Source organism: Arachis duranensis, chromosome 3, assembly GCF_000817695.3.
Source record: "Arachis duranensis cultivar V14167 chromosome 3, aradu.V14167.gnm2.J7QH, whole genome shotgun sequence".
Classification (NCBI taxonomy): Eukaryota; Viridiplantae; Streptophyta; class Magnoliopsida; order Fabales; family Fabaceae; genus Arachis; species Arachis duranensis.
The window spans coordinates 91,073,260-91,084,022 of NC_029774.3; the positions used below are offsets into that span (position 1 = coordinate 91,073,260).

At 35.3% G+C, this 10,763-nt stretch overlaps 1 protein-coding gene across 1 annotated transcript; it reads right to left on the bottom strand.

Annotated features, from left to right (window-relative positions):
- Nucleotides 1-5,293: 5,293 nt before the first annotated feature.
- On the bottom strand, nt 5,294-10,083 carry LOC107479721 (dynamin-related protein 5A). Its single transcript, XM_016099826.3, has 16 exons — nt 9,721-10,083; nt 9,564-9,627; nt 9,366-9,473; nt 9,152-9,253; nt 8,954-9,004; nt 8,804-8,865; nt 8,386-8,476; nt 8,221-8,285; nt 7,649-7,843; nt 7,418-7,537; nt 7,153-7,223; nt 6,787-7,012; nt 6,410-6,460; nt 6,050-6,278; nt 5,805-5,944; nt 5,294-5,639 (listed from the first exon to the last, which is right to left on the bottom strand). The coding sequence occupies exons 1-16, from the start codon at nt 9,847-9,849 to the stop codon at nt 5,511-5,513; spliced, it is 1,833 nt and encodes a 610-aa protein (XP_015955312.1). The 5' UTR covers nt 9,850-10,083; the 3' UTR covers nt 5,294-5,510.
- Nucleotides 10,084-10,763: the final 680 nt, after the last annotated feature.

Here is a 10,763-nt window from a genome sequence, read left to right on the forward strand (position 1 = left end):
TATTGCACTCTATGTGTTTGTTGAAATGTCTCTTTTAGATATAGTATAGATTTTGTTCCTCTTGGCCTAGGTAGAGTAATTAGTGACACTTGAGTTAATCTAATTCCTTTGTTGATTGGTAATTGGAGAGATTGCTAATTGGTTTGGAGTGCACTAAAGCTAGTCTTTCCTTGGGAGTTGGCTAAGACTTATGGCTCAAGTCAATTCATCCACTTGACTTTCCTTTATTTAGTAAGGGTTAACTAAGTGGTAGCAATGAACAATTCTCATCACAATTGAGAAGGATAACTAGGATAGGACTTCTAGTTTTCATACCTTGCCAAGAGCCTTTTATAGTTGTTAGTTTATTTTCATTGCCATTTACTTTCATGCTTCTTATCCAAAACCCCAAAACACATTTCTAACCAATAACAAGACACTTTATTGTAATTCCTAAGGAGAACGACCCGAGGTTTAAATACTTCGGTTTATCAATTTTAGGGGTTTGTTTTAGTGACAAACAACTTTTTGTATGAAAGGATTAGTAATTGGTTTAGAAACTATACTTGCAACGAGAATTCATTTGTGAAATTCTAAGCCGTCAAAAATCTAATTATCAGTGGTCCCGGTAGCCACAGAACTGTCCCGGCGGCCAGATACACAGCAACACAATCTTCTCCTCCTCTGGCAGTGACACGTGGCGGCAAGCTCCATGTTTCCTCTCTCCCGCTCGATCTCCTCTTCTTGGCAACCCCAACGGCGACAGCGGCAACGCAGCAGTTCGGCCACGGGGTCTCCTTCGGCAATGATGGATCGGCGGTGATAGCTTCGCGGTGAGGGCGCGACTGGGCGCGGTGGCAGCGCGCGGTTCCTTCCTCCTTCGTGTCTCTCTTTCTCGCCTCAGATCTAATTCGCAATGGCGGCTTTGAGGCGAGTCGGCGGCGACTTCTTCCTTGGCTCCCTTGCGATGGCAAAGCACGAGAATGGTGGTGAAGATCCTCCCAGCGGCAGCTCTGGCTCAGCGACGCCTCTCTCTCTCTCTCTGCGATGGTGGCGCGGTCCGTTCTCCCTTCCCGGTCTCTCTTTCCTTTTGTTTCCTTTTGTTTTTCTGCAGCTGCTGTTGTGTTAATGAGTATATGGGGGAAGGAGATAGCGGTGGGTGGATGGCGGTGGAGATTAAGATTTTGTGTGTGGGTTTTGGAGATTTAGGGTATTGATTTGGGAATTAGGGTTTTTGTAGAGTATTAGTTAAAAACCAAACTTAATCCAATAATAATATCTATAAAAATACTATTTAATTATCAACCTAAAATTTATTTCCGAATAAATATTCTAATTCAATAATTAAAGATAATAAAAATTAATTTTCTTTATAATCATAAAATAAAGTTAAAAATCTAATTATTCAACTTAAAGCATATAAATTTTTTATTATTGTTCAATTACTAAAATTTTAAATCATAAATAAAAATTGCTTAATTTATATATAAAATTTCTTAAAATATAATCTTAATTAAATATAATAAATCATAAATAAATTTATCATTATTTTTTTTTTGGAAATCTGGGATCTTACACATGTATCACTCTATCATCATTCCTAATTGCATGTTCATACATGTTAACCACATCCATGTCAAGCCTAATTAGCTTAAGAGCAATACCACCCCCTGTCTTAGACTTCTCCCAGTAAAAGTACTTCCAATGCATATAACTAAGATTCTAAAAACTGGACCGGATCAACCCATTCAACCAGATTAATCGAGAACTGGTCTTTTGATCGGTTCGAATGATGTCTAAAACTATTCTACAAAAAACCGGTAAAAAATTGGCTGAACCAAGGATTAACTGTCAAACCGTTTGAATTGGGCCATTTCTCTCTCTCCCCCTACCCCCTTTCTCTTTCTCTCTCTCTCTCTCTCACTCTGTGCTCCCCCAACCTTAAATCCTTCTTTGAACCCAGCCACCATTCTCTTTCAAAGTTCAAACTCACCCACCGCCTTCTTCATCGCCAAAAACTCACGTTCTCACGTCCACAGCTGTCTCACCGCCGCCGTCGCATCTGCTCTAGTTGCCATCCCGACTGCTCAAACTCGTCTCCTCCGTTGCAACGCATTTCATGTTGACACTCCACTCTTCTGTCTCCCTTGTTCTGCCGTCGCCATTACTCAAGCTCGTCTCCTCCATCTTGTTCCTCCGTCGCACAGTCCCTGTTCTGCCGCGCTCCAAGGTTAACCAATTTGAGCTTGTTGGGCTCTTCGAAGCTTGGGAGTAAGGTTTATCTTGGTCGTACTTGAACCGGGCAACTTCCACTCGAACTCCAAAATTTAGACTACTGTAGAGATAGAACTGGCATAAGAAAATTTCAAGAGGGATGGCCCTCCCTGCTCCAGTTCGCCACGCTCTATCTCATGTGTCCGTCGTGCTCCCTCTCCCTCACGTCTGTGCTCTATGGTGTGAAATTTATTTTTAGTTATTCTTGTTTTCTAAGTTAATTGTTATGTGTCTGAATTAATTTTCTGAGGTAGTTATTATTGATTGTTAATTTTTTGAGTTTAGTGTGTTCTTGAGTTTGTTATATTCCTTAGCTTTTCTTGTTGACTGTCTTCGATTCTTGTTCTGGTATGACTTGTTCTGGTATGGTTGTTGATATGTTGAGGTGTCTTCTATTCTTGTTCTGATATGGCTGTTGATACGTTGAGGATGGTTGAATTTTTAATAATTTCATTTTATATTTAATTGAACCGATTCAATCACGGTTTGATTCTGGTTAGACCATTAAATCATTGAACTTGTCATTCAACCAGTTTATTGACAGGTTCAGTTCTCGCAACCTTGTATATATCTCAAGTCTTTAAATAACCCCTCCATAAAAAAAGATTCAACATATCGATATTAACTCTGGATATTAATGAGACTTCACCTCCAGTGTATACCAAAATTCCTTTGAATTTCTGCATCCTTTTCCTATGATGATGCACGAACGTGATGTGACTTGACATCTACGGAATGTGACTTGACATATACGGAGAATATAAAACTCATAATCACTACTAAATCCAGAAAAATTCAATCTTTATAACAATCACTAAGTTGTAACAAAATAAAAACCTAACAGCATTTTCAATCATAATTGGCATAGCAGGAACCAGAAAAGTTGGTACCTTTTGATCCTTTCTCCCTCGATATCTCCAGTGTGTGATCGCCGCTATCGTGGTCTGACTTGCCTTCTTCGAGTAAACTAACAAAGAACTCCTCCAATGTACAATCCAGCAATGTTTTCACTTTACTTACATTGTCTCTCTGTTAGGACTTTCTAACTCTTTCAAAGTGCAAGGTCTTTTACGTGGAACAACAAATTAAGTGAACTTGGCTCTTCGTATTTCAATTTTTTTTATTTTTTAAAATTTAATTTTCTTAATAATTAAATATAAAATTAGATTATTTAATCGGAGTTGGCAACAAAGAAGACATATTACTTACAGTGATAGTGACAGTGCCAGCATAGACTATAGTCTCCCAGGTCTGCACTAAAACTAACGACGAAATATGTCGATGGTCAAAATGGTGAATGTGTCCATTGAAATAAATAAATAGAGTGCAAACGTGACTCATCAATAATTTAAGTGTAACTGTGATCAGCATATGAACTTTTAAATATATTTTTGTCCATTCTTCTATAATTTTAAAAAAAAATAAAAAAAATCAATCTAAAATTATTTAGAGTAAACTAGATGAACTTTAGTAATAAAATAGCAATAGATGTTGCTAGTTGCAAATCCTAAATTTTGCTAGCAATATGGCATGATAAACAACACGTCTAGTATAACATTCATACACAAGTAATCAAGACGATAAGTCTTTGACCAATTTAATGTCAGAACATCGTTTTATCTGATTGAACAAGGACCTATTTAATAGTAAAAGTATGACCTTTATTGACTTACTCATCGGTGGATAATTTTTACGGTTAAGTATGTTTTTGGTCATTAATATAAGTTGAAAATTTTTTTTGTTTTTAATTTTTTTTTATACAAAATCATCTTCAATGTTTAAAATTAAGTTTTAAAATCGTTCTTTTTATTTAAATATTAAAATTTTGAATCAAATTACCTATAACAAAAATATTATAAAATAAAAAAAAAAAGAAAAAATAAAGGAAAGATAGTGTTTCTGCTCTTACGAAGGAGAAGGGAAGAAGAAGAAGAAGGAGAAGGGAAAAAGAAGAAGTTGTCCACGATCTACCTCTGCCTCCGCTTCCGGTGCCATCTTTGTATGATTTTAGTCCCTAAGGTAAGGACGATTTTAAAACTAAGTTAAACCTTAGAGACGATTTTGTATGCAAAAAAAGGTTGGGGACGAAAAAAATTTTTAGCCTATACCTTAGAAACCAAAATCGTACTTAACCCTAATTTTTATTTTATCTAATTGAATAAGGACCTATTCAATAGTAACAGTATGATCCTTATTGACCAACTCATCGCTAAGGCTGCGTTTGTTTTCAGTGATAGGACACTGAGACAGGAATACGGAGACATAAAATCGTGTTTAACAGATGAGACATGAATAGAGACATTATGTCTAGGGATACTGAATTAGTATATTTTGTGTCCATCCCGACAGGAAGAAAACAGATATACTAATAAGGGACACAACTTATTTTTAATTTTTTCTTTCATTATTTTTATTAATTTTTTATAATTATATTTTTTATTATATTTTTTCTCAAATTTTTTAAATAAAAAGATGAGAATAAATTAGATTTTCATAATTTGTTCTAGTTTATCTCTAAACAGAATACAAAAACACAAAATTTTGTGTTTCTGTCCTTTGTGTCTTATTCTCAGTGTCTTGTCTTGTTTTCTTGTCAGAAACAAACGCAGCCTAAGTAATTTTTATTACAAGTTAATGATAGAAACAATAGAGGACCACATTGTCTCACGAAAAATAGGATCAAAAATTAAAGTAGATGTTATTTTTAAGAAATAACATTGTGTTTCATGAAAATAAATTAGAACATCTTGCATAAAGATTTTTACACTGCCATTTTTGTAATTAATGTTTACACTAATAATTAATTTCAAGCAACATTATAGTAGATTCCCAAACAAATCCAATATAAAATCCACTAAGATAAACTTTTACTAAATTTGGATTTTGAATTTTTTTAATTACATTTAAAATTTTTTATTTTTAAAAGTTTCAAATGTTCTTTTCTTATGTTATATAATGTTGACTATGTAATATTAACTCACAATGCTTTCTCTTTTGTAATTTATTTACTGAGATGAGTGAAAACTGGGAAGTTCAAGAATTAACAAGTGAAGAATCTATGTAGATGATATAGGGCGGGAAGACACTCAATAATCTCGCCCAAAAAAATCATTTTCTTTTCTTTCAAGTGAGGCATTTAGGAAAGATGGCAATACAAATATTAGATACAATAACATTTTCTTTTCTTTTCTTTTCTTGACTAAATGAAGAATAAGCGTGAAAATATCCGCCTCTCGTATAACAGTGGATAAAAACATCTACTTAGACCAAGCAACTGCATCTATATCAGCTTGTGCACTCCGGTATAACTCGAGCCTCTTTGCGAGGGCACCACGTCTTTCCATGATCGCAGGATCCTCATTCAACAATGATGACAACCGCTTTTGCTGTAAAACAATATATCAAGATCAAATGAAAAACAGCGCAAGAACATTAAAACATAATGTTCAGTAAATAAATGAAAGTATTGGAAAGAAGGATGGATATCTTACATCCAAACATAATGTTCAGTAAATAAATGAAAGTATTGGAAAGAAGGATGGATATCTTACATCCATTTTGCCTAGCTCGGTGAAAAAGTGATCAAGTAGGCTTCGTTTTGCTTCCCGCACTTGACAATACACAATAGACTTGGGAATTGAATGCCGCAAGCTTGCACACACCATATTGACATAAGACAAAATTGTTGTTCCTGTTTTTACAGAGACACGGGCACAGTCAGTACTTATATGCATTTCCAACATAATACGAGCTAGGTTGTAATTATGGAATTACAGACTGAATTAGATACTCTTACCAATTCTCCTTAGATATGAATCATTATATCGATCAAAAATTGAGTGGGTAGGATTGCCACCCTTGTCAACATCTTGAGGGAGCTTCCGAAAGAAATCAACTGTCAGATAGCCACACTCCATGTCAACAAGCTGCAGTGTTGCCTTTTTGCTTTCCTCCCTCATTCTCTCTAATGAATCAACAGCCGCACTCCCTACCTCAACTCGGAGACCAGGATATTGCTTCAAGTCCTGTAAGTCAAGCAAGCAACTTATGGAATACGGACTGGTTCAAATATCATAAGTAATATGATACTTAGCAAGCACAAATTTAGAGGCAAGAAAACAAAACAAATATTAAATCAACAAAAATTGAAACATACCAATGTCTCACTAACAGCTTTGTGAACCAGGTCTTTCAATAATGAATGAACCTGGATGCATTCAATTCAAAACAACACATCAAAGAGCATGAACAACAAAACCAAACAATAGAGTTTAAAGGGTAAATGAATTGACTATGACAAAAACACAGGATGCAGCAAAGGCAGGACAATACTGAAGTTAAGGCTATGGTTTTTCTCATCAAGAGGCTAAGTTGCCAATTAGAAGTATATGAGAGGAATTCTCTCATGTATTCTTTTTCACCATGTAAGGTCTCAAAAAAATGGTTTTGGGTACAAATAAATTCCCCTTGTTTGGAATGACTGGCAGTGAACTTCCAATTGCTGTACGAATGTTCTACCACGATAATACATACCGCATCAACAGCTGCCTCAGCAGGGCCCCTAATAGTAATTAGAGAAGATTCAATAAGTCGACGGTATCCTTGTTCTGGAGCAATAAGATGAGGTTGATACCCATCAGCTTCTGTGATAAGTTTCCTTATATTTTCCATTGAGAGCTGCCTATCAAACTGTAACCTTTTCAAAGCAGCAGGGAGCTGATTGTCAAAGACATTATATATTTTATCACCTCCAGGTCGCCTGTATGAGATTGATAAGTTATAGAAGTTAGTACAAAAAACATGAATAAAGCACAAAGATAACTACAAAACGAACAGGTAATGATATGTTATGAAATTCAAAAAATTAAATAGAAAGAAGAAAAAAGAATTAAAACATACACGCCATCAAGATGTTCTTTAAATATTTGATCAAATGAACGGCATATTTCCATGATTGCATACAACTTTCCCTGCATCCAAGTGCCACAGTCATTAGAAAATATCAGTCATCCTCTGGGAAAATGGAGTGTCATGACATCTTGTCATCATAACAACTAGTCAGCTACCAAAGATCAATCCAACAAAAGCAAAGCATGGGACCTATAAAAATAACTATATTGGAATTGATAAGGCAAATCACTTGAACAATGAAGAGCAAGCATACCCCAGCATCAGCTGCAACAGGCTTTCCTAAACGTGTCAATTCAGCTTCAAGTTCAGCAATTGTCTTGTTAATAAGAGATTGAATGCCAGGAATTTTGGACTTGATAACTGTCTCCAAATGCTGGTATAAAAAAGCATTATGATTTAGGCATTAGGGGGCCCTATAACAAGAATCACATTTAACAAAAGCAAAAGAATAGGCCAATGATGATACGTATTGTAATTTTTGTACCTTCGAGAGCATCTTGGCTAGGTGCTCAGAACCCATTCTCTTAGCAAGGTGTTTATACTCAGGGGTACTATTAAAGTACTCACGTTCTCTGCGTCTGGCAGCAATCATATCAACATTCTTGTTTATATCTTGTTGTGATCTATTCACAACACCAATCCAAGGAAACTTCAACCTATAAGCTCTCCCTTCTAAAATCTGTGCAAAAATTATACAGATCAGTACTGAATCAGTAATCAAAACCTTTTAACTTCTTAGAAACTGCTGTCCATTCTTCAGGAGAAGTGAGTGAGACTGACACGAAATTCCACACCTAACACAAGAACTCTAAATTTTTACTCTACATTGTTTGATAAGACTAATTTATCAAACAATTCTCTCAAAATAATAAACAAGTTCAAATAGAACTGAAATCAGGCTCATATTCTCAAAAATATTCAGAATCACTTTCCTAATAATAAGCATCCTTCAGGAAGGAAGTGTCTACTTTCATATTTGATAGATAAATAACCGTACAAAGATGAAAGAATTTCAAATGCTTTTTCAATTTTTCTTTTAAAATATCTTCAACTTACGTCAACTGCATCAGTACCCTTATCCATAAGATCAATCTTTGTCAAAACTCCAATTGTCCTGTCCCCTGAAAAATCAATACAATAAGAATTAGATCAGCAACAGAAAATACATGGAATGCATGCAACACAAAGCACATTAACGCCTACAAAAATAAAATAAAGTACCAGTAGGATCCACTTCGCGGGATATTTTAATTGCATCAGATGTTGCAAGATCTTGATTAGCTGGAGAAATAGCCAAAATTATACAGTTCGGCTGCAAATTAACAACAAATTCAGCACACAACATTTCACACATGGAAAATCTTAGCTAGCATGGAATACCCCCACCCCCCAAAAAAAAAGATAATAAAAAAATAAAATAAAAACCAATCAAAACACATCCTCTGTGATGTTTGAAAGAGCTACTATTAAGTGCAGCAAAACAATATACTGTTAGATTTTTTGCATTATGAACAAACTTTCAGAAGATACTCTATTATCTTATAAATTGTAACATACAATTTAAGGAAAGTTATATGATGTTATTTCCTATCAGAGGATTTAGCAATTGAGTGGAGGGTTTAGCCCGTGAATGAACTACCTTTTCAATGTAGGAGCGAACCATGTTCTCAATGTCTTGCACAATACTATCTGGTTGACCCTCTGTATTTAGAGAAACCATTAGTTAGCATCGTGTTCACCATAAAAGTTTAACAACCCTCAGTGGACATGTCATTGATCATTTGCTTACCTACAGCGACTTTAGTAAGCCCAGGAAGATCAATCAGCGTCAAGTTAACCACTGCAAAGGTCCAAATGGTAAGCCAATGTTTAACATTTCTTTTTGTTGGATAAAAACAACCACCAAGATCCATTCCCCCAAGATAAATAGAAATGTGGGATGAAACAGAATAAAACAAATAAAAGAAAAAGAAACCTAAAGACGCACCATTAGGAGAATATATACTAAGATGAATAGGGACGCTAGAAATTTGCTTGGTTCGTCCTGTCTCTCTATCAGTTTCATCTTGAATCTCCTTTCTCACAGCAGCTACACAAATTACATCACCATTCATTCAAATTCCAAATCACATTACTCTTCATTTATCAGCAAGATAGATAGAAAAGAAGAAGCATATAAGCAGCAAGAAGGGTAAAAGTACCAAAATCAGTAAATCTCTTCCTCGGTAGGTGGAGAAACTCGGCATACTCTCTGTTTCCTTCGTCAATTTTGTGAAGCTGCAACACAAGCGGTCGCCGCGTAACAATCCCTGCACAAAAATTTCCACGCATCAATTCACAATACTCACAACGATAGTAATAGAATAATAAAAATCTAACAGAAATAAAACGAGAATGACCTGATCCACGAGGTAGGAAGTCCTTGCCGACAACGCTCTCCAATACTGAGGACTTTCCAGAGCTCTGAAAGAGGAAGACGAACCAACATTAAGAGTATAAGAACCAGAGTGAATAAGGTACAGATCGAAAGAATAAGAGAGGAATCGGAAGTGAGACCTGGCCACCGACGACGGCGATGGCGGGGAGGGAGTCCCATAGAGTAGGGAGAGCACTGGCTTCGCCGTGGTCACCCAAGGCGGTGCAAGCTCTCTGGATTTTGTTCACCAAAGAGATCAAGCTCTCCATTTATGTTCGGATCGGTTGAGCTTCGGAATAAGGCTTCGGTGGATCGGGATCGGATGTAGCTTCTCCGATCTGGCAGATCGGAGATGTTCCGGTTGGAAGGTGGTTTGTGCTATCGAAGAAGGTAAAGGGAGAAGAGCGCGTTTTCGTGTTGGTGCTCAGTCTATGGAAATTGGAATTTGTTTTGAAAAGGAAGCAACCCAACCCCAACCCTTTTTTAAAACCTCATTTACTGCTTTGGTCACTGTAACTCAACCCCACCGCTAGATGCCTAGATATTCGTTGCATTGTTTTCTCCCCTTTTTTTATTTTTATTTTCTTTTGTTAACTTACGGCAGTCTATTTCTAATTGCCGTACAGATAAAAACAGAGGTAATTTTCTTTTTATAGGTCAAAGAATTCGTCTATTTCATATAAATTGATTTCAGATTATTTAATAAAAAAAATTTAAGAGATCATCAACTTTATTAAATTTTAGTCAGTATGTAACTAATAAAAAAAATTAAATTATTAGATAAAATTTTAAACCAATCTCATACCTTTAAAATTATTATTAATAACTGTTTAATAGCTACAAATTATAAAAATTACTAACTCCTAACACTCTTCTATTTAATATATGGAGTGAATATCACAAATTCTGAGTATCCCGTTGTTACAAGGTTAAAGAAATTTCAAATTAATTTGGTGTTAGTTACTTTCTAACTCTACTTTCAAATGAAAGCAGTATTAGACTACTACTAGCTTCGTGCATGCACTTTTTATGACCGTTACATGTTTTATCATGGATGATCATCACGAGGTTATTAGACCATCTTAAGAAACTTTACATTAGTTTTTGCATTATAAATAGTAAATAAGAATTTAAATTATTTCTTTTGTTATTAAAAAAATTAATTTTAGTTTTTATTATAATC